The 24,830-nt window shown below is 36.7% G+C and overlaps 1 protein-coding gene across 1 annotated transcript in view; it reads right to left on the reverse strand.

Moving 5' to 3' along the window:
- Window positions 1-24,830, reverse strand: part of GRM8 (glutamate metabotropic receptor 8) — a gene marked incomplete at both ends in the record, with an annotated part of 315,726 nt that overhangs the window by 172,326 nt on the left and 118,570 nt on the right. Inside the window, 3 exons of the mRNA XM_082280316.1 lie at window positions 2,182-2,319; window positions 3,243-3,397; window positions 3,878-4,013. Of these exons, the coding sequence (XP_082136442.1) occupies window positions 2,182-2,319; window positions 3,243-3,397; window positions 3,878-4,013 (429 nt within the window). The remainder of the gene's footprint in view (window positions 1-2,181; window positions 2,320-3,242; window positions 3,398-3,877; window positions 4,014-24,830) is intronic.

Below are 24,830 nucleotides of genomic sequence, written 5' to 3' on the forward strand. Positions count from 1 at the left end.
CTCTGAATCTAAGCTGGGCTGAGGGTCATTCCCCCATTCTCCACCTATCATTTTCCTTAAATCAAAGGAGGTTTATTTTGAACTTACCACCACCACCACCACCTCTTGATTCAGTTTAGTTAAAATGAACATATTTTGGGTACTTTTGTTACCCAGTCCTTTAAATTTGAGTTAGATGAGCATAGGGATCATGATGAATTGCCAATTTGTGTCATTCTGCTGCTGTTCAAGTGGAGACTTTTTCTGTTGTGGCAAGCCACTTTTAAGTGGTTTTAGTCAAGAGTCCTATCACTCATAGGTACTTTGCAGAAGAATTAATTGTTTTTTCCCCTGCTGGTGAAAATGCATGTGCAACCATTATATGAGGACACCCATTTCTTTGTCTCATCACCTGATACCATGTTAACTTTCTGGGCACAGAAAGTATGTTTTCTTTCTACTTTCAGGTTCAGAGAACATACCATAATTTTGTTTCACAAAATATACAGAAATCTGTTTCAAATTAGAAATTATTTTGGATCAAGATACAGCCTATGCATTTCATACACTACTTTTCACTTGGTAATTCAATTGACAGATGTGATGAGGCTGAGACAAGTCATAAAACCGTCTGTGGAAACATTTAGAGCTTCCCAAAGTACAATACATACACCAGTCATTCCACCTGAAGAACTTAGAAAACCCATCTATTTTCCACTTAAAATAGTAATAACAAAATAATCCCTTTCCAGAGGTGGGTAGCTATCTAACCGTGACTTGCTGTTATATGAATCAAGGCCAAGGAGTAAAGGATTAGAGTAATGAGCTATCATTTAGCTCAGTGAGGAACTGAATATTACCCTTTTTTGTGTGTCTAATATGTGGTAAAAGGCTGAAGAAAAGGCATTGCTGAAATGAGAGTGAATGCATGGCTCCGATATTTCTGTGTGAGTTGTATCTGTGCCTTGTGAAGCCCAGTGCAGTAAGTGTTTGAAGTGATGGCACAATACACATACAGTAAATCTGATGGTCCAGAAAGGACCATGCAGGAATGCATGTTCTTGGAGACTTCACAGTGTTTCTGTCTGACAAGCTCAGGAGAAGTGGGGTGCTGGTGTGCAGAAAGTTTGGAAGAGCACCCCTATAACAAAGGCTGGATGAAAGTTGTCAGCAAGCAGCCAGAAATCTTGGGACAGCATGTGAACAAAAAAGTTCATGTTTCATGGGAAAAATATTATTTGGTGACAGAAGAGACCACCAGAAAAATCAATGCACATCACAGACCACTTATGTATGTAGTACAGCAAAATTGTGTACTGCTGCTGGCACTGCTCACAGAGATGGTGGTCACAACCAGTAATGCTGGGAGTGGTGGCAGCAATTAAGGAAATGACACAAGTAGTCCTGACATTATGTAAAAGTGTTTACACAAAAAGTAACATAAGCAATCTGCTGTAGTCACAGAAAATAACACTCTTATAATAAACTTTTCAAGTAACAGCGAGAAAACATCTCATAGAGAAGATGAAAGTTAGCTGCTGATGTGTCTGCTGTATTAGCTGTTGTGACAATTGCATCTGGGTATGATGCCTGGGCAAGCAGGTTTGCAAAACTAGTGACAATTACTTCAAGTTTTTGCTAAAACTGTATAGAGGCTTTCAGTGTTATAATAATATGATATAGAATCCTTCTTTTACGCATGGGGACAAGTAATAAGAACACATTGATTTGCTTTTTCCTTCATCCTCAAACACAGTTTGTAAACTAAATAAGGAGTTCAAGATTGACCTACCATCAAGACCTCAATAGTTTAAACAGAAATTTAATTTTCACTGTATATACTTCAGGGTTAACAATATGAGAATTACCATGATGCACACACTTGCTAAAAGAAATCTTATTGACAACTACAGATGGGGTGAGAGAGGAGGTCGTTGAAAACATAAATGGAATTGAACCACTGCCACTGGTCTTTAATAAAATCTGTACCATCATTGGACTTGTGCAAATTAACTACTAAATTTCTCATACATTGTCCATGAATTTTTTCTTCAGGTTTAAGAAAAAATGTCACACATTTCTTACAACTCAGCAGTATGCACTGGAGAACTGAAGGGAAACAGAAGACTGATGAAAAGAAAGCAGTTCCTTTCCTGCACTCCTATAAACAATTTACAGATAATGTTTTATTTTCACAGTTACCTGTGCATTTCTTGATATTGCTGTTTCTTTTTCCATGTGATCCTAACTTGCATCCAAAATTCTCCTCCCAAAATTCTGCAAACCAGACATTTCTTCGATTGTTAGCAAGTGTTCTGCTCCGAAAATATCTATCAAATCCTACATTGAAGAGAAGTGAAAGAAGCATTAAAATACGATATGGTATAAAAACAGTAATTTAAAGACAATATCAGATTTTTTATAAATACAAGAACAAGAAGGCAGAAGCAATTTTATGAGCATAGTAGCATCTAAGGATTAGATTTCATTTTAAGACCACTTAAAATACCTCTTTGTTGAAAAAGAGGACCTCCAGGATACCTAAAATTCTGCTTCTGTTTATATAGTTAATGCCACCAGTTGAGAAACTAAAGATTCCTACTTAAACCTGATGATCACCAGCCTTACCCTTGCAATCCAGCAGTCATAATGAAATCATGATTAACACATCTCATCTGGATTAGCTCCTTACAAGTATTTCCCTGTGGCTAAATTCTCCATGTAACATCAGTGGTGCTTATTTTTCCTAATCAATTACCAGTTTAGCACACTTACCCAGACATTAAGAGGTGTTACTATATCCAGTACCCTCACAGGAATAAAGTGCTTCAAACCAACTTCCACTTCATCCACCAAGTCAGAATCTTTCTTAATGCAGTGGCTTCTTAAAGCAAGTTTAGGAGAGGAAAGCAGGACACAGATCAATCTCCTCCCCAGAGAATAATCTGATTCATTATCATCCATCCAATACTCTCCTTATTTGTCCCAAAGAATAAACAGGCAGTGGTTAAGAAGCTCTCCACCCCAAGTGTCATCATTATTAGACAATTAAAAGATTGCCTAGTTGCAGATTCAGCATCTCCTCATCTCAACAGATGTATTAAATTATTGTTGGATCAGGCCAATTTAGGTAACTTGGTCAGAAAGCTTTTCCTGAATTCCCAGTAGTCAAGGACTACGTGATATTTTAATTACTTTTAAAGAGACCTACAGGACTTCGACTTTGACAGAAAATGAAAGGTTTGTGCCACTTGTGTCCTTACCATCTATGGACGTTCTTTTGGGTAGAATGGTTACTGCTCCTTCCGCAATCTCCTCCTGCTGCTGGACTGGTGAAATTTTTGACCCCCAGCTGTCTGAGCCAATCCAGAGGAAATGTCCAGACTGATTAGCTTTTTTGGCTGCTTCCAGTACTCTCCTGCAAACAAATAACAAATGACCAAGTAAACAAATCACATTTACAAAGAACCTGAGAAACCCCAGCATTTATTTTGGTTATGTGCAAGTAATCTTACACTAACTAATTAATATGTAGTTTTCACACTCTAAAGCATATTCAACCACAGCTGTAATGAATTCAAGATACAGTAATATAGAAATTAATTTGTTTTATTTTTAGCCATATTTTTCTAGCATTCTTATTGGTTTCTTCCTTTTTGGTCACCAAATAACAATCTATTGGCACTGCACTCTTAGGAGCTAGGGGTAGTCTAGAATTACAGAGAATAAAGGACCAGCATACTCTATAATTCTATGACTCAGTTTCTTATCATCAGATTTCCAAGAATTTTATGTAGGATTGAATCTGAAACCTCTTTGTTAGTCTATTTTCCACCAGCCAACCAAGTATCTTTGTGAAGAGGAGCGTCTTCAGAACACAAAATTAGGAAACAGGCACCTAATGTCATCTTCGTTCGCAAACATGATCACTGCTCGAGCATTTGGAGTTTCCAACAAGCGCTTAATGATCTTTTCAAATTCTCCTGGTCTTGGTTCCCGAGGGATTTTGAGTGACTGAGCAATGCAAACACCACCTAGGAAAAATTAAAAGGATAAAAAAGGAATTTTAACCCAGTAAATACCCACATTTCAAAAAATTCTTAGCTAATCTGGCAAGCAGAGAAAGCAAGGTGCTAATCTGAGATACAACAGCAGAGCCAAAAGTAACATTATCTACGTGTTTTGAAATATGCTCTGTACAGACTTACACACTTAATGCTGCATTAAAGACTATTACACAATTACCTGTTACATTATATTTTAAATACATTTTTAAAAAACCTTCTGTGGCCTACTGTCAAGCACCACTCTCTGTCTCAACTGGACTGAGTTCCGCAGAACTACCTAATCTATGCCAACTGACAACCCAGCATTGCATTGAGCCATGGATCCACAGTCTTACAGTTACCTTATGTTCATTATGTGGCTCTTCAGTATCAGGTACTGTCACACACCTCTGCTTTGTCAGCAGAGAGTTTGTAGCAGAGAATTTGCAACATTCTCTTATGAACAAATACACACAGATGACTTTTAATTGTTAGTATGACACTCTTAATTGAGTTGTCTTAATTATTTAAGAAGTTGTCATTGAATATTCTAAATTACTAATCAGGAAATGAACACAAACTCAGAGATTACATTTATATTTCTTCCTGACAGACAGTACTAATTGAAATCTTTATATTTTACCTGTTAAGAAAAAAGGGCCAATTTCTACAGAATGTTAGTGAGTTCTATCAGCTTTCATAGACCAGTTCACAGGAATCTCTACTCCCCAATTACAACACTGCTTTCTGTGTTTGAGCATGCAAGAGAAAAATTCCTTGAGCTTGTTTCCTGAATCACTGAGTCTATATTGCTACCAGCTTCCTATAGCATAGATGGTCTGACTGTTTGCTGATTTGCTTATTTTAATTATTTTTTCTCTAAGAACTATTGCCTGATTCTCCTAACTACATCTAACACCCACCAATGTTTATTCTTGAATGTTGTGATTCCAAGCATAAGAGCCTATTGTGGGGAAACTAATCATTAATAAACCCAGAAAATTAAGAAGATAAGATGATATTTAGCTCTGACAAAAAGTGACATGTTACTAGACAAAGCCAAGAAAATCGTACATTTTGCATCTCTACATCTAAATACTTCTACATTGAAGATTGTTTTCAATGTGAATAAGAATGTGTTTTAAAAGAGATCTATTTTTAATGAGTTTTAAAAGAGATATTCTATTTTTAATGAATGTTGGTATTAATCTTCTGATTTATAAGATCATTTGAGGCACATACATTTCTTTGCATTAAATGTAGTTAGTCAATTAAAGTTACAGTTAGATGGCTGTGTTGTATATGGGGAGGCTTTCCAACTTTCTCATCCATCTTGTCTGTCCTATTAAAATGTTAGAATTCTGTTTTTCCAAAGTACTTCACAAATTATGTTGATGCACACCTTCAGTGATAGGATTTGAACAACAAGGGTCCAGCCACGTGAAGCCTGGCATGTAGATCTACGTGATGGTTATCAAGGTCCCTTGTGTAAGCTTTCTTAAGCTTAATGAATTAATCTTTAAGCAAAGACACAAAATTAAGGTATTTCTGAAGGTATTTTTCTTTATTTTACTCAAAAAATCAGTAGGAATGGTTCAAAGCTGCCCCAAATGTGTCAGTGATTAAAAGGTACTTGGACAATGCCCTTCATGACCTGCTTTAACTTTTTGGTTAGCCTTGATTCGGTCAGGCAGTTGGACTACATGATCATCATAGGTCACTTCCAACTGAAATATTCTGTTCTATTCTATTCTATGTAATATTTTAAAAATGGTGCGAATTCATTATCAGATTTTGTGCTGCCTTTGCAGAGTCTCATTGGCTTCCATAGCTCTCTGCACAGATCCTAAGTTTGAACCAAGTTCAGACATGGCATAAATGAAGCACAAAATTATCAACTGCCAGTGTAAAAATAACAACTTTCAAATTACATCACCCAGTTTTAGTCACAGGCAAGCATATCACCTTTTTCAGTTATGCATCAATTACTTGGGATGTTACATTATTATTTCATTTCATTGAGAAATTCATTCTACAGCACAGGCTTGTCCTGAATTCTTCTCTGGTTTACACAAAAGAAATAATATTTGCAAGCCAGAATACCTGCCATTTCTAACAAAAACTTTTTGTATATAGGTCTTTACCATCCATAAATAGTGCAAAAATATAACGTAAATAATTTACTTTTATCTGCTATAAAATGGAATATGGAAACTTTTTATGGTAACAAATTTCTTCCTATTTTTACGAATATCCTGTCTCCCCATGATGGACAACTAATATGCCAATAACAACAAATAAGCCTTTATAGCTGATGATCCTCATATTTACCAGGTATTTTTGAAAATCCAGTAATGAAAAAATGGACACTTTGCTGTGAAAAACTTTAATCGGTTATCTAAACTGATATTAGGCTATAGTGATAGACGCTTCAAAGTCCTTTACTTTCTTTCTCAAGTACCAGGGCTGAAATATAAGAGAAATATTCAGCAGATATCCTGTAAATTCAACAATCAGTAATTCACTGTTAAGAAAAGAAACACTTGAAAAAAAAATGCCAAGCTCTCAACTGTCCCCAAAATCATTCAGCACAAAAAGTAAAACAGATCCTAAAAATGATATAAAAGAATAGTTTGTTACCTCGTATATTTTGTAAGTGCATTTTTCAACTACTTCTATTCATGCAATGACCCTTAAGGAAAAAAAATCATTCTACCCATATAAAACTCAAATGCAAATATTACAAAATGCATATATATCATAAACTACATACATCCATCTACAATCTGTGTGAAATGGATATCAAGCAATGAAGAACTGCAGTATCTAAAATGGCTATTTTCAGTGAACACAGTGTAGAAGAAACACCATTCCATCATTGCAGCAGCAAGTTCAGTCATGACTGTACTGTGTATCTCGGCATCTCTGCATTGAAGAATGTGTTAAGTACTACTAGGAACAAAATAAAATGCACTTCAGCCTTGTTGCTACATGTATAATTAATTGTGTAGGCTATCTCTAACACACAAAACACTGTATACATCCTTACCTATATATTGCATATACAACTGTTGCTCAAACAAATAACAGGACATCAATTTTCAGCTAATGATGAATTGCTAGATCCACAAAGGTATTCACAACATTACAGTGTCTAACCTCTTGGCACCCTGCTGCCTTTGAAATCTACAGGCTGGGCTAAGTGCCCAGACACAGAGAGAGAGAAGTGGCTAGGGAAACAATTCCTATCAGCCAGCAAACTAAATAAAGAATAATTATTCCTCCAAAATAGGTAGCAGAGGTACTTAAAGGACAAGTTTAAGGCTAGTAGTTAGGATTAATCTTACGAAGCATGAACAAAAGAGAGATTTCCCCAAACTACGAAAAAATAGGGTCTGAGAACAGATGTCTCATACGTGATACCAATGGATTTACCATTTGCTGCAGAGGTACCAAAGGGCAGATGGTTCAGACATCTATGGTCTCCAGAGAATTTATGGCTCTGAATTATAAGAACAAATAGTGTTTCACTCTGTCAGCATTTCTGACTGATTTGGTATGATGACTGCTTGTCTCTGTTGCTGGTTTCTAAAATCCTTCATTGTCTGGGGATGTACTTAAAAAAAACCGCATAGGTCTAAATTTCCCTGAGCTAAAATGATGATAAATCTAACGTTTGTATAAGGAAATGAGAGCTAACTTTCCTCTTACTGAAAAGAAAATTATACGTTTAAGCCCCATCAATTAAAAGGACCTATGATGAGGCTTCAGAGAGCACTGAACTAAAAGCTGTTATTGCAATAAAGAAGGGAGTCAGCCAGCCAGACTCATTTCAGGTAGCTACTACAAACAGAAATCAGTAATTGTACCCACTGGTATTGTATCCATTCCCTAACTCATATATGACACAGGAGATGAAATAAAGAGTTTGCATCTATCACACATTTCAAAGACATTAGGGGGGCACTGAAGGAAAGTAGTTCTTCAGCTACTGTGGAGGAAGATAAGTCTTACCACCAAATTCTGCTAAGCCTCTTTTACCTGTTTTCAGATTTGTAAAGACAAGGTTGTCCTCAGCCAGCCCAGAGCTTGATTGGAGGAATAAAACAGTTAATATGAACTACCTTGTGTCAGTGGTGACAAGTATCCATTTGTCTTCTGTCCAGCAGCTATGAAGTGCCATACCCAGCACCTGGGGCAAAGGGATGATAAAAACAAGGAGAGCGGAGGTGGGAGCTGGAAATCAGGCTCATGGCAGGAGCTGCCTGACTCCTGATAAGGGGCTCAGTCCGGCCACTCTGCACCATGGTTACAGCTGGAAACTCATGTGCTTTTAAAAGCAGAGACATAACCAGACTGGGTTTACACCAACAAGTTTTTTATCTCTGTTGAGATAAAAATCACATCTTAAAAATTTTTTTCCAGGCTAGGCTTACTTAGCTTACAGGTACTCTGTATAACACAGCTTGTGGGAAACAGGTTATCACTAAACAAACAAACAAACAAATCAAAACCAAACCAAACCAAAAAAGTGATATTTTGAAGATATTGTCAGTACAGTGGATAAATAATGAGACAAATGGAAAAAATATGGATATGTAATACCCATATAATTTTGGTAAGTAAACATAATAATATGTATAATAATAAATACTAATTTTTGCTTGTGTGGGTTTTGAAGTCACAAGATGACATGCTAATTGTAAACTGTTAAATACTCAACTATATGAAGCTGTGTGTCGGATGTTGAAAGTGTATTTGGAAAATAGCAAGTAGACTTGGTAGAAAACTTGCACAAATTAATTAATTTCCTGAAAAAAAGACTGAATGATGAAGCTCAATGCAAATACAAAGGCTGAATTTTCCCCCACCCCAGGTAGGATTCAGCCCTATATTATGGATCAGCTAAGTAGGATACACAAGAATGGTCATTGTTTTTTTATCAAGAAAATTGAAGACAGTTTTCAGTTCACTGCTGGGACCACAATCATACACTAAGAACCAGTTTACCCTCTAAACTATTTCCCCACATAAATATAAATAGCCTTACCATTATAACAGGGGAGGGATCAAGGTATGCATTTCAACTACCTATTTGTTAGCATAAGGAGGTGTCCCTCACCTGACTCAGTACACAGCATTGCAAGTCAATTATTTCATGAGAGCTTCATCACAAATCGCATTGTTCCTGAAAAAGTTCAAGACAAATAGCTAGGCCACATCTGGGATCCAGTCCTACCTGGCAGGAATTCTCAGCTGCCTTCAAGTACACATGTCCTTTTTTTACTATGAGTTATATGTCACTGGTCACTAGGTCAACAAAATTTTAATGTAAGTCTGTGGAAAGTTTCCAAAAGGCATGACAGAAATACGTGAAGGCAGATGAGTTCTTATTCCAAGTAGGGAAACACGTCAGAAACTAAGAAGAAGCCTCAGCAAGAAACTCCTGCAAGACCCACGGGGTGCTGCTGCAGGCAGACAGAGCCTCTGTGTGATAGAAGACTGCACACTTCTGACAATATGACATGACACAGAATATAAGGAAAAACACACAACTGCATTTCTCCTCCTCCTCTAGTCCTAGTGGTTATATCGAAAGTCCAGAAAATCTAGACCCGGTTATACGGAAAGGCTGTTCCAATGGCCAGGAACCTAGATCAGTATGAAGATTATTGAAGAGACTTAAAACTACAAGATGCTCCAAACTCGAGTTCTGTTGACAAAAATCAGGACAGTTTTGTCACTTAGTGAATCCATCAAGACATTCTTTTTAAGCAGAGAGTTCATTATATTAAGAGTTCTCAAACTTGGATGGTAAGAAATCAGATTGTTAAAGAAAAATAAGGTAAGTGACTGTTCTTCATGGGACTTTTACAGATGTTGATAATCAGTCACTTTTAGCAATTATTATTTAAACTAAAACCAACCTGCCACGGAATCTTGAGTGTCCCTAGATTCCCTTAAGAATAATTTTCTAGCGTATGAGTCAACAGGGAGTGACACCTAGGAAGGTATAATTACAAGATGAAGATAGAATTTCTCAAGCAATAATTGTTCAAAATTAAATGTCTCCTTAATGCCAAAGAGCTGTTGCTGGGAGGTCTGAATGCAGCCATGTAATGCAGCCTCCAGAGCTACCTTTACTTAACTACCCCAAGAAATGGTACTCTCACTGACACTGCTATATGGACTTCAGGGTAGCTTAGCTTAATGAGTAAGAACCTGAGCACTCAGCATGCTCTGTTCTTCCACCAATGCCAATGTCATGGCATTTTGCCTGCTATTCATGGCCAAGTCTGCTAAAATAAAATCCCATTCCAGTGTTGGAAGTCACAAACTAACTGCACTATGGAAATAAACTAAACTCACTGACTTACTTCTGCAAAGGCAGTTCATTCTTCAGCCAATAGTGGCAGTACTTTTTGATGTAAGGTAACAGAAAGAAAATCATTTTAAAAAATAAGTAATATAAACAGTAATTTACTGTGAATTGACAAAAGTGGTACTTAGTATCCAATACACTTAAATATAATGGAGGATGAGAGATTTTGTTATAACCTTTGAACAGACAAAAATGTTCTTCATTTCAAACCCATATATTGGTGTTTTATTTCCTTTACTTAAGTAAAACTGCATCTCCTCAAAATCCCTTAATATTTATGACAAAAATATTTTTATTGCACAAGCAGGTTGGTGATGCATTTCACTAACATGTCAGGTAAAATTATGAGCTTTTCTACTCAAAAATAACAGCAGTTAGGAGATCAAGGTTTCTCTTGTTTATTATAGTGTTTTAGAAAAGGCTTTTTAGCAAAGGGTTTATTGTTTGGTCTTACATTTATTAACTCTTTTGAAAAAAAAAAAATTAGAAAGCATTAAACAAGACCATGAATGAACACACAACATTCTCATAAATGCAACTCACCCATTCCTTTTGAACCTGTTTTTCACATTCCTACATGTATTCACAGGCATACAGCCATGCATATTTCACAAGCACATGGGCTCACACAGATCCTTACACTCTGGTCAAAGCAGATGGTTATTCTAAGATATAAAAGGAAGAGAATAAACCAGCTCTGTTGCTATGTGAGACCACTGGCTACTGGCTTCAGTCATCAGAGTCAGTTTCTAATGTGACATGAAGCAATAGAGATCTGCTATTTTGTACTTCCATTCTGAAAAGTAAAATATTCTCCTTTCATTTTTTTTTCCCCCAGAAGAAACATTTCCAAATGCAGCACTTCAGAGTCTGTTAACACCAGCATCTGATAGAAAATAGCTGCAAAGAATATTCCCACCATTTCCAAACCTACAGATTTTTTTTTTCAGATTTGAAAAAAAAAAAAAAACAGCCTACAAACAACACATTTTTATCCTTTGATTTTTAGTGCTATTTGTGTAAATGACAGCCAACTTTCACAGTCATGAATGTGAGAGGCTAAAAGAAAAATCTGTAGTGGAGATGTTAATGAACGGGTAAAAATCACCTAGCCACCCAAAAAAATTCTGAAAAGTATGAATCCTGGGAGGTTGTGAGAGAGGATGTTTCCTCTCCACAATGACTCCTTGTATAGTTACTTCAGAAAGGATATGGGATGCCCAGTCAAACTTCAAAACAATCTGTGGCCAAAACAATATAATTGAAATAGGCCTCCACTTAAATTTACTGGTCAGCTGTTGCAATGCTTTCACAGCTATGTCTTTTTATCATCACAGTGGGTATAAATATTTCCCTCTGGGGAAACATTGTTCTTGCTACTTGCAGATTTAGAACTTGTAGAGGCATAATGTGAAAAAAGAAATACACTGCTATTTTCTGTTTTCTGGCTACATGCCAGGTACATCCTTAACAACAAAAGGAGACCCTCTATATTTTGGGGGTTTTTTTTCTTTTCTAAAGATCTAGGAAACCTAGGTTATGAAAAGAAATTTCATACATTCTAAAATATGTTTCAAATTTTGCTTTTAAAGTAACATCAGTTCTGACTTATATAAAAGTAATAGCATGAACTCAAAGCGTGGCATGTGGTTACCTAAAGCATTTTCTTCCAAAAGTAAATTTGCTTGAATGTGGCCCTAGTTCTTTCCTCCATTTCTCTACAATTCCCCATATTAGTGGGCCTGACTAGTTGCAAAGATTTGAGTTTGATATTCTGGGGAGTTGAGATGCTAACAGCCAATTCAAAGAAATGTTAGAGGAGGGTCAGGCATAAAAATCATCAGTTTGCCTCCAAGTGTAGGTCCCAAGTCACAATACACAGTGGTTCCTAGATCATGAAGATGACACAGGAGCTTATAGCATTCCTTATAAAAACATTTAGGCAGGAAAAAAAAAATCCACCAGAAGAAAGATGGAATTTTGTTTAAACATTTATTTCTAAATAAATATAGGCTTTCTTCTTTTAGGATACTTTGCTCCCTGCAGGCCTCTTTATCAGTTTTTATTCCATTCCCCATCTTGCTTATTTTAAATATTTTACCAGTGGTATAAAAGACTTTTCAGTTAAGTTGTCCTGGGTTGCCTGACTTTAATTGTAGGCTGCTATCCTACTTCTCCCTTACATGCTATTTAATGCTATCATGGTGTTCAGGGATTGCAGTCACCTCCTTTGAACTGAAATGCTGTACACGGGCAGGGAACCCGACTTTTAATCATGCCTTCTATGAAAAATAGCAGCTGTAATTAATGTTCTCATCCTGAAACTTCTTGGTCTGCTCTGTGAAGTAAAGACATTTTTCTTCTTTGTGGTATTAAAATAATCACAGTTTTCTTGTATTCAAAAAAAAAAAAAAATCCCATCTGCTTTTTGCTATCTTGAAGTAGCAAAATCAATTTTTATCTTTCTTCATGTATATCTGCAACCCTAAAGTTCAATATCAATAAATTATTCTTAAAATTAAGTATGTTTTATTTAGATTAGGTTACCCTTATTCATCCAATATTTATTTTCTCATAATTTGAACTATCCAAATGGTTTGCATATAAAGAATTACTTTAATGAAGATAAGTCTGAGTTTGACTCGTGATGTTAGAGCTTGAGTGTGACATTCAAAAAAAGCCTCAAATTGGAAATTCAAAAAAATGGCCTCAAAAAAGAACTGTCAGCTAATTCTTTTTCTGAAACTGGAAAAAGATAATTCTGTGGTTTTCTCAACATAAAACATGTGCACAAAATTGCAATGAAAATCAAGAAGGGATCACTTCTGACAGGGGATCTCATAGATAAATCTAATGCCCAGAAAGTATATATGATATAGATTCACAGTCTCCTACAACAAAATGGAGATGCACATGGATACAGTGGGCTACCCACATATGTTTTAAAGGATGAAATGACATAGTGGTTGGATTTCTTATCTTATCAATATTAAAACATTAAGATAAAATAGGATTTTTTTTTTTATTTCAAATGAACAGTATTGAGGATTTGTTACTTGTGTTCTTTTTTTTACTCAGTACAAAATAACATACTACTGAGACAAAGCAAATAATACTTAAGAAATAAATGTTTTATTTTCTCTGTGTATTTCTGAAATTTCACATAACAAATGTCAATATTGGTTCTTGGGGGTTGTTTTTTTTTTTGTATCAGAGTTCTCAATGGAGTGGAAGTACAGTTTCTGAGTGGTTCCAAGTGTAGTGAATCAAATAATGCTAACCTGTAATGTCTGGATCAAATGGTTTCCAAGTGAGCTGAAGTGTTCATATTTTAAAAATAAGCATTTTAAGGCATGAAGGGTGTCCCATGTCACTGTAGAAGTTTCTCAAATTATTTATAATTATCTTTACTGAAAAAAACTCCCTTTTTATCAGTTTAATTTTTAATGTTTCTAACTTCAATTTGTAAGCAACTCAGTCTGGTTATACCTTTTTCATCAAAAACTGACATCCTCCCTCATTCTTCTAAACACAAAAAATTGTACATTATTAAATTTTGTGGTCAAGTTATATTAAAAATTAGGAGGGGTGGCTTTATTTCATTAAGTATCTAGGCTGCAAGTTACATTTTCAAAATTCATATATCAATATATATCTGTTTTGATGTTAGCACCTAACTCTATTTATCTGACTTCAAAGTTCTTTAAGAGCTGGACACTTGGGTAAAAATACCATTAGGATCTAAAAATATTAAGGAACTTTATCTGCTGACTTCTCACCATTGTGAGTAATAAAAAATTGAGAGAATAAAGCTAAGTCTTATATATTGCTTCAGGTCTTTATGTTTCTTTGCACCAGTTGAAAATACAGTGATATTAAGAATCAGCAATACTTCTTCTGTAATACAGCAGTAAAACAAAAGAGTTACTGACTCTGCAGCTGTCCATGTATATAAACTTACAGAAGCCTACCTAATTTTAAAAATGTAACTGAATCCAAGTTGGCCACACAGATCCTGTAGCTTTAAGAAATTTTGCTGCACTCTCTATGCATTTAATACCAAGAGTCTTCTGTCTCTATGCCTTTAATAGCAAGTGGCAAGATGTCTCTTGAGAAGAAGTTCAGGAGTGAGCAGATCAGCTAATTGCTCATTTCTTGAAATATGTTGGGATAAAGGATTAACTGAATTCATAAAGGTCTAGAGAAAAAGAAAGCACTGGGTCAAAAATTACTAATCTCATCTGAGACATCCTCAGATAGCTTCAGTAAGACTCCGAATTTATAGCTGAAGGAAACAGCTGAAAAGTGTTCAGAAGACCTATGCATGCAATCAAAGAGAGATTGCAAACTGAACACAGTCGCAGTGTCAGTCTGCTTTAAGGCGTGTACAACAATGTAGAAACATTGGGACAAGAGTAATGAAATGACAAGACTGAAATGGTTTTAATTCATAATAAATGCTGAAAAGATTCTTGCCTGTTCTTGGACAAAAGATACTATGTACATGCATCAGTGCAGGTGGCTCGGTGAGCAGCTGCAGTGAGAGCTGCAGGTTGAGCTCTGGAGGGCAGGAGCCTGAGGCAAAAGACAGTGAGCTGGTGCCAACCTTTTGCACAACAAAGGGCATGGGGACCTGTGTCACTGCCAGGTGACTGGGTATGCCAAGCATAAAAGGCAAGGAAACCTTGTCTGACTGTGGAGTGAGCATAGGGAGCGAAGCAGGGCATCCGTTGGCTCACTGGAGCTGCCCACTGCAAGGGCATTTCAGATCTAGCCCAGCTGGTCTGAGAGTGACTGCCAGAGAGGCTCTGGGATGGCCAGACAGGAAAGTTTCCTTAACATATAAAATAAATTACAGAAATACAGCAGTGTTTACTTTTATTGAATATATGTTTTTCATTTGAAGACTCAAATAACAAAACAATCTTCTGAACTAATCCTACCTTGTAGGCGATACAGCAGACATATACTAAGGTTTCTGGATGGGAGGTCTGATGAGTTTCTGTAACAGTGGGGATGCACTTGCCTTACTGGGAAAGGACCAGCAAACAGAATCATATGTTATGTAGTCTGTCAATAGTTACACTAGGACAGGATTTAAGCCTATCTATCCTTTTTTCAGATGCTAGAAACATGGCTTCATTTTCACTAACATCCATGTGAAAGGAACAAAAGTTCTACCTAACATCAAAGTTGGAAAAACATGGCAAGAAAGCTGCTATCCATGCAGGGAGAAACAGGAAAACCTGCTCTTTCCATGAAAGTGCACAGCTAATGTAAAATCCCCTGGAAAGAAAGGCAGCCAGTGGGAAGAAGAGGTTTCGCTCTCCTAGACCAAACTTGGAAAGTCTCAGCTAGAATATATGGATCTCACTCAACCCCAGCAAAGCTGCTCAGTGACATCAGATGAATGAATGCAACTCTGTTCAGAATTAACACTACAATAATACAGAAATCCAGATACTTCTACCAATGCAGCTATCAATTGGAAGAAAGGCTTAAGACACAGAAAACAGATCAAACACTAGGAAGGTGGTTGGACCACAGTTTAATCCTTGCCACAGAGCGGCACCCTTCTTTGTTGTGCCAGAGACAAAAACTTGTGAGCGCTCTATTGGTTTATTTCCATCTGATTTTAATGTTTTAGTATTACAATACTCCAGATCTAACTCCTTCCATGTAAATAATACCTGTGCTACAGTAAATCATCATTAGCTGTAAAAGAAATGGAAGTAAGTGTTTACTTTGTCATAGATTATGTATTCATGGTATACAGTAACTGACAAAAGATGTCTGCATATCACCCCCTTCTAACACAAGGTTTGATAGATCCACCACATTTTGTAGAGAATGAGACAAAAAAATATGCCAACAATGACACCAAAAATGTAGTCACCAAGTACAAAATTGCTTTTATGAGCATTGCACAATAGTGGACACTATTATGCTGTTAATACAAGATGAAATAAAAGCCTATTTCAGCATGCATCTAGTCTCCTCCACACAGATTTTTGATCAACAGACTGCCTCATCAAGGGCCTGAAGGATTTTCCTCTGTCCACACTACTCATCTGTTCCCATGGATTCAGTAATTTGGGACAATTCACCACATGTAACATTTTTAAGCATCCTCCATTATGCTTTTCTTTTTCCCAAAAGCTATCAAAAATTATACCAGACAAAAATCTATTATTCATGTAGCACTTATATCTCACACATTACAAAAGAAAAATGCAGAAATACATGTTTTCAAAATTAATTAATACTGAAATGTATTGCCCATCAAATCTGTCAAAAGATGTAATGGGGAAAATGAAGGTTCTTAAATTTACTCTGAATTATACCTTGAATAAAGATATATGATGGGCCCTATGGACTCATGAGAAAGAAACTCCACCTTGCAGTAACTAAAAACCCATTCTATATTATTTGACAAAAGTAGCAAGTGAGAATAAAAAAATGAAGATAACACAGAAGACAAAGAGAAGAGAAGAGAAGAGAAGAGAAGATAACAAAGCAAGCAAGGACTGGAGAGATGTGCTGCAATCACTCATTGTTCAGTGTAATGCACAAATAATAGTGCTGATCCTAAAACAAAATCTTTGGCAAATGCCTACTGCTAAAATAATAGTACACCTTTGTTTGCAATGCTTTATGATTAATCACTGTCAGGTTTTGAAGTGGAAAAAAAAAGCAGTAGGAACGAATCCTTTATTCTCCAGACTTCCAAAGAACTTTCTTGCTCTGCTTATTTAAAGAAATTTCCTCACTGAAATACATACTTCTGCTGTAAGAAAGAATAGAGAGACAAGGATCTTCCAAACCTTCCATAATAAATCTACTATGGGAGTTTGCATTGAAATTTTCAAGTCAAATGCATATTTTCAAATCCCAGAAGAATTCAATAGAAATTAATAGAAATTTGAGTATTACAATTTTTACTTTTTCATATTCTGATTTCTGATAGCAGCCAAAATACTACAAGTTTGAGAATATTTTTCTTTATATTAGAAAGATCACAATCAGCCAAAGATGTACAAAGTTCCACTGAATTCAGTATTTGAACAGACAGTACCCCTTTCCCATCATTTAGAGAGTTTTCAGTGATGGAAAGATGGAAAAGAAGGAAATAAATTTCAATTGTGTGCAGGTTTTGGCTGGAATAGAGTTAAATTTTTCTATAGTAGATTGTGCAGTGCATGTTTTGGATTTAGGACAAGAATAATGTTGATAACACAGGGATCATTTCATTATTGCTGAGCAGTGCTTAGTCAGAGCCAAGGACTTTTCTGCCTTAGAGCCCAACCCCACCAGTGAGGAGGCTGGGGGTGTACAAGGGGACACAGCAGGGACAGCTGACCACCACTGACCCAAGGGATATTTCAGATCATAAGGTGTCAAGCTCAGCATATAGACCCTGCAGGGAACAAAAAGGGGGGGGAGCACGTTTGGAGTGATGGCATTTGTCTTCCCAAGTCACTGTTACCCATGATGGGGCCCTGCCCTCCTGGGGATGCCTGAACACCTGCCTGCCTGCCCATGGGAAGTAGCAAATGAATTCTCTGGCTGGCTTTTCTTGGGTGCACAGCTTTTGCTTTACCTTTTAAACTGTCTTTATCTCAACCCATGAGTTTTCTCACTTTTACCCTTCTGATTCTCTCTCCCATCCTGCTGCGAGGCTGAATGAGCAAGGGGCTGGGTAGGGCTTAGCTGCCAGTTTAGGCTAAACGACAGCAAATAGTAAAAAGCAAAAGACAGCTCTGAAGAGCACAAATAACTTCTTCCTCTTTTTCTTGTGCTTGTTTCTTGCAGAGGGACTAACTTATTTTAGAACAGAGTAGCCAAAAAATGAAAAGAAAAGGAATATAGGAGGAAAAAGAAAAATATATTAACTGCAGAATATCACTCCTGATAGCTTTCCAATGAAGAAAGCAACATTATATACATACAGCAGTTTAAGACACCGAAGCCACTGTGTACAACATCTGTTTACAAGAAAAGTCCAGGGCAGTGAGCTTGCTGTGCTCATGCGTTTGCTCACAGTGGCACATGCACGCACAGTCTACTGGAACCCATACCAGATATTTGTGTGCAATCTGCAAGCCATGTTCCAACCTCAGCCTTCAGATTTGGGCTCTCTGGGTGAATGCATAAGGATCTCAGTGTCCAAATATAACTCATCTGAGTTTTTGAAAAACTGTAAAATGTTTAGCCTGGGCTAGCCCTTTTCACAATTACAACTTTACTTCTTGATTCATAAACTAATCATTAGCAGGTTTTCCATATGAAGTCAACTACATGCATATCAGTCCTAGTAACCAAAGTCTAGCAATTTTCCACTCAGACTTGCACAATTTTCCTGTGAAACTTCTACTCACTTGACTTATGATTCATCTCTTGCATAGTAAGAAAAACATGAAGCATGATATTAAACTAGGGAGGAGAGGAATAGAAAAGGGACTCTAAGGATCTTCAGCTTCCCTGTTAGTCTCAAAAAATATATTCACAATACAGCGTTATTCTCTGGAAACTCCCTCTGGATGAGAAAACATATAAAAACCTACAAAAACCTACAGTGATTCACAGAGTCTATGTCTGTTTCATATCATATCTCACCCCTGTCCCATGAGGAAGACACTGTCCTATACTGTTACATGTGAAACAGAACAGGAATGCTTAGTCTCCTCACCACCATAACTGTAGTCAAGACCAAAAGTACTTAAGGAAGGAAATGCATCTGTCATGCACTTAGAGATTCCAGCAGCAAGTCTGTTGTAAAATCCTATCTGGAAAAAGGACATTAAGAGCACAAAACTATGTGCAAGAGAATTCGCTATTGATCAGCTTCTTTTGATGCTGTCTGATTTTTTATTGGAAAATAATATACTAATATCCCAGAAATCACCTTTAGCCATCTGAATGGCTGCTAGATTCAGGTAAGTCCTTTAGAAGCTGAAGGGCAATGCTGCAGATGACAAAAGTCCAGAGGCAATCCCACATGGGACTTCCTAAATTGAATTCCTGCTCTCACAGTGTTGCTGTGTTTTCCTCCAAGTTGCATGCCTCAGATTGGTATTGCATGCCAAGCTCGACTAGGGCACAGTGAGAGCCTGATTTAAAATCAAAGCCAACAGAATTTTTTTTTTTTTTTTAACAAGGCACAGTGAAATGATGCCTATGGCATTGGAGAATTTACAGACAGTCCAGGTTCCTGAGACAGGCAGTGAAATGAAACAGGCAAGGACCTATCAAAAACTAACACAAGGACATGTACATAGAGCTGCCTTCTGAAGTTGTAAATTCTGAGAAATTATCAAGATCATGTCTTATTAGATAACTTAGATTTTATTCTCAGAGCTAGCCAAGAAGAAGCCCAGCTTCTCTCAAGTGCTAAATCTAGTGACTAGCAATGGAGAGGATAAAATATTTTAGTTATACCTCAGTCTCCTGGTATTTTCCCATTGAGCACGTTCACACTATTTTCAGAATATCTGTCAAATTCTCTCATCAATTCTCCTCAGATACTTCTGTCTACAAAGCCAAGGTCATCTTTTCCAAGTATGAACCAGTACAGTGGAAGTTAAATGACTCACTCAAAATCAGTTTTCACAGACAGGATGCAACAGAAAAAAAATTACTGTAATGTAAGCTTGGGTATGCAGAGTTCCACCCCACTAAGAGATGGATACACACACTCTGTCAGACAAAAACTCTGCTCATTACAGGAAAACAGCATGTCCCTGGGCAGTTACAGTGGAGTTTGAACACAAATTCATTCTTCTGCTGATTTCACAGAATCTTCACAAAGAAATGAAAACTCTCACCATCACTTCTCAGACCACCTAAGGGCAGCAAACCCCTCTACACACTTTGATTATAATTAATAATGAAAAATTAGATAAATTCAAAGAATAAAGGATTTGTTGTATTTTGTCACTGAAGAGACTAGGAAAAAGGCCTATTACTATAATATGATTATTATGGTTGAAGTCTAGAATGGACAAAACTCTTTCCTTCTAATAAAATTGTATGTATGTTATGTATATAACAGGAAAGGTTACTTTTTTGCATCTCTGAAGAAGGACTTCGTTTCATATTTTTATTTGGAATAGGGTTGGTTTTTTTTTCCCCTACATTTGTGGCTGAAAGTTCCCTGCCAGCTGTCATTTAATTAAATTTCGCTAACTGAGCTCATTGGATTTCCAGTTGCAAGGGAATCTCTATCGGACAACAGCCTTTATGGGTCTGACCAAAGGTTCATCTTCCCTGACAGTCCTTTTCTGGCTATGACTCATAATGGCAGAGTGGAAGAATAAACATATGTGCTGGCACATTGTCCTAGCCTTCGATAATCTCCAGCTCAAGGGCTTTTTCAGAGAAGGTGCCTTTATGTTCATCAAAAGCCCTCGCTAGAATTTTTCTTCATTAATACACTTAGTCCCCCTGAACGCTGGTAAAAGCTATAGAATATGGTCCAGGGGTTCCCTCAACATCAATAAGCCTAAACTTTACAGTGCCTAAAGACCAATTTTCCTTTTTCTCTTTTCATGATTACAGTCTTAAGCTCCAAAAAACACAGTTTGATCCCAATGCCATGGCAAAGTCTTCCCAATGTTGCATTGCAGTTTTGCCTTCTAGTTAAGCTGGTGGTCTTATTCGTCCTATATACACAACACTTTTCCCCCTCTGTCAGGAACAGCTCTGCCGAGTATATTTAGATACATTTCTATGCAGCTTCCCAGAATATTCTAGTATCTAAAACTGTAGATATATTTTTATATTCCCATATGTGCGTCTGCAGATTTTTTTCATGGACCCCAGAAAACTGGCCAAGAAAAACAGCATATGCAAAAATCTGAATGTACAGTCATATATGCACATCTCTAAAGGCTGCATGAAAGTCTTTTTGAAGTAACAAGTTCTTTAGTTTCTAGCACAACTGAAATCAAGGACTAGATATATTTGACAAGCAATTTGGTGCTCTGGAATCAAGAGAACTTTATTTTTTTTATGAATGAATCAAAACACTAATTACAGAATAATCCCAGCTATATCTTCTTAGTGACTTTTTACAATGGCCCAGCAGTTGTCTGGTACATGTTGAACCCCTTCTTGCTATATGTTCAAATATGGTGATTTCCTACATCTGTTTCTGTTTGTACCTATCCAGTAACTGCAGTGTTTTATGGTAAAGTTCTCATACTAGATCCTGAAAAAATCTTTTCCCATGCACCTAAAATAATTGTATTTCTAACAATAAATTTAACAAGACAAAATTGGTTACTGATTTGAGTTTGCCAATTTCATTAAGTCTGCTTCTAGAAGTCCTATTTCATACTGCATAGCTCCCTCTGAAGTCACCAAAAGGGTTTCATTTTTCATAGTTTGTAATGTTCATTAGATATTTATATGAAAAACGAGAACAAATTATGCTACAGTAGGTAGAACAAAAAAAAATTCATCGGGCAGTAAACTCTCACACTCCAGGGCATAACCCAACCAGTAATTTATAGGGTTAGGCAGAAGTTTTGCTCATGGACAGATTATTTTGAAGAGAACACAATTAAATGTTAAGCACCTTCCATCAAAGCATCCATTTTTTTGTAAACTGGACAAAATATGATACCACAATTTCTTTGCCTGTATCTTTGTGAAATCAGCTCCCTGTCTACCACCTTTGCTCGAGTGACTTCCACAGCAATCTTTCTCAGCCCAGACTGCTCTCAGTACACTTCACCCAGTCAGATTTCAATTGAACCAGATGATGATATTTTTTAGGATTTAAAATGTGTTTCCTAGCCTATTTGCTTCTTCATTTAACTTTCCTACACCCTTTTTTCTTTAAGGTATGAAATGACCTTTTTTTTTCAAGTACCAAGGCAAAGCCCCTGTGTATTGCTTTCATACTGCATATACCACCCTGAAATACACCTATATTTGAAAGCATAGAATATCTTCTTTCCTCATTTGCACATGGACTCTTATGTGCAATATCTAAAAGTGTAGTGATCAAATTTATCCAAGGCTTGAGGTAAATGAAGATAAATAAAAATCCTTTTTAAATGTAGAAAGGTTAAACATATAAAATACATACAATTATCTACCTTGTTATTAATACACTTTGAAAAATGTTGGAATAATCAAAACTCCTTGCCCACTGCAACCACTGATCAGAGTTTTTACAAAGCACCAGAATTAACTGTCTCTGAAGTGATCATTAGTGTGATTGTCCCTTCAATTCAAAGGTGTGTTGCATTTGCTTAAGCACAATTTACCATCCAAGTACCTTATCATTTAACACCATTACATTTTGCAACAATTTTTCAGTGACTGTATCTCACAAATCTCCTCATCTGTAACTTCCTTCTCCTTCAGGCTGTATCATACTTCTGGCAAATATGTTCAACCTCATACAATGGGAAAGGAATTAAAACAAAGGAAAGGACAAAGTGACTTAAAGTTTCCATGAGACTCCAAAGTGACTTCACAGAGTAACATAAGGACCTTTCACTCAATATATTGCAAAACCACGATCCAAACCCAGAGTGCAGCACAATGAACTGTGAAGGCTTGGCCATTAGAAGTAGAAACATCCACTCTTCTTGTTTCTCATTTCTTGGAGAAGAAATGAGTTTGTCCAATTTTAAATGCAATAAATAAGGCAGGGAATTTGCTCTCATCACTCCCTTCCATCCAATAGCCACACAGTGACCACTGCAGCTGGCTTTTATGGGTGAGAGGGCTGGAAGCAGGTCCTGTGGAACATTCTATCAGCATCAAAACAAGCTGATGTCAGCTCCTCATGAAGAGGCAAGCATGAACTTCCAACAAGATGGAGCACAGGGGCAGCCTGCGGTGACAGCCATGCACTGGCCTCCTCCCTGCCTCCTCAGAATGTACGTACCACAGTGGCAAGGGACCTGCCTTACAAACATCCCAAGCCTGGCCAGAGCCAAAATATCCACCTTGTCCAGGTGCGTCAAGGTTGGAGACTGTGTCTGCAGCCTTCCACTTACCTCTACTTCCCCTCTCCCCAAAGCTGAGATTCCTCTGAGAGAAGAAATACGAAAAGTTTGCTTTAACAAGACACTTAGCATAAGCTGCTTGATAACTTAAATCACGAAGATCTTCTGTGACATTACATTAAGTTCTGCCTGATAAGAAAAAAATTAAATAAATGTTGCACAGACACAGAAAAGTATGTTTGATTAATTGCAGTTCTTGAACGGTATTGAAGGAAACTGTGCTTTCAGAATGAAGCAGCATGATTTGATTTCTGAAATACCCTTGTGTTTGAGATACCCATTAACTTTATAAGCAACTACTCTCTACCTCATTGGTATACAGTGTGCAACTATAGTTCTCTGAAGTTAGAGCAAATCCTACCATCTGAACTTTAATCAAAAAAATCTGTTGAATAATAACAGAAAGTATTTGTTACAGAGCTGTGTTTTAAAGAAAGGAAGTTCAAAGACCCTTCTTTAGGTTCACTGTGGTTTAGAACAATTAATGATAATAGCAAGAAAGAGTTCCCAGTATGGTGACAAATTACAAACAAAAGTTATTTGGTTACTTTTTTTACTGAAAATTCAATATCAGCCTGCTGATGGTAAATGAAAGGAAATCACAAGGACAGGTATTGACATTTTGTATTTCTGAACCCGTCCTTAGGACAGCACATTCTTTCTTTGGCATTTCTTTCACATTTACTTAGAACACGATAAATATATCTATCCAGGCAACTATATCAACACCAGGAGCTTATTTTATCTAAGTTCAGGCGCCTTGTGTTGTTATGTAGGTGGAAAGGCAGATTCGTTTCTCCTTCTTCCTCAAGATGAGTAGGTGTGTGGAAAAATGCCATATGAATCAAATTATCTTTGATTCATCATTATAACATTCACATCATACAAAATGATTTGTGCTTTGGAACCCATATTTTATCCATGCATTCCTGGCAACTATACCATATACAAAAGAAAAGACAAAAATCCAAGGACTCCACTGATTGAAAATTCAGTTTACCTCTGCATTTGCTCCACATTGGTTTTTTTATAATTCTTTTAGCACCAATTTGTATAATAATAATTAGCAAAACCCTTCTTCAGTCAAATCTTTTTGGTAAATGCCTCCTAAAGGACTTAGAATCCCTTTCTTTGAAATACCTATGGTTAGAGTAAATCACATTAGCTACAACAGACAGCTGAGCTCAGAACTGAGAATGTTGTCTTTTAATCCACCTGGATCTCCTCTACTCCTCCCCACACATTTTTTGGGCAAGGAAAACCAAAGATCTTGATTACACAAAATGCCCCACAGTATTTTCTTCTAGAGAATTTAAGCATAATATTAAGGACATGTTGCACCACTCCTGAAGTCTGCAGTACTGGCATTATCATAAATCTCAAAGTGACTTCCTTATT

The sequence above is a fragment of the Coloeus monedula genome, assembly GCF_965178545.1.
Source record: "Coloeus monedula genome assembly, chromosome: 4".
NCBI lineage: Eukaryota > Metazoa > Chordata > Aves > Passeriformes > Corvidae > Coloeus > Coloeus monedula.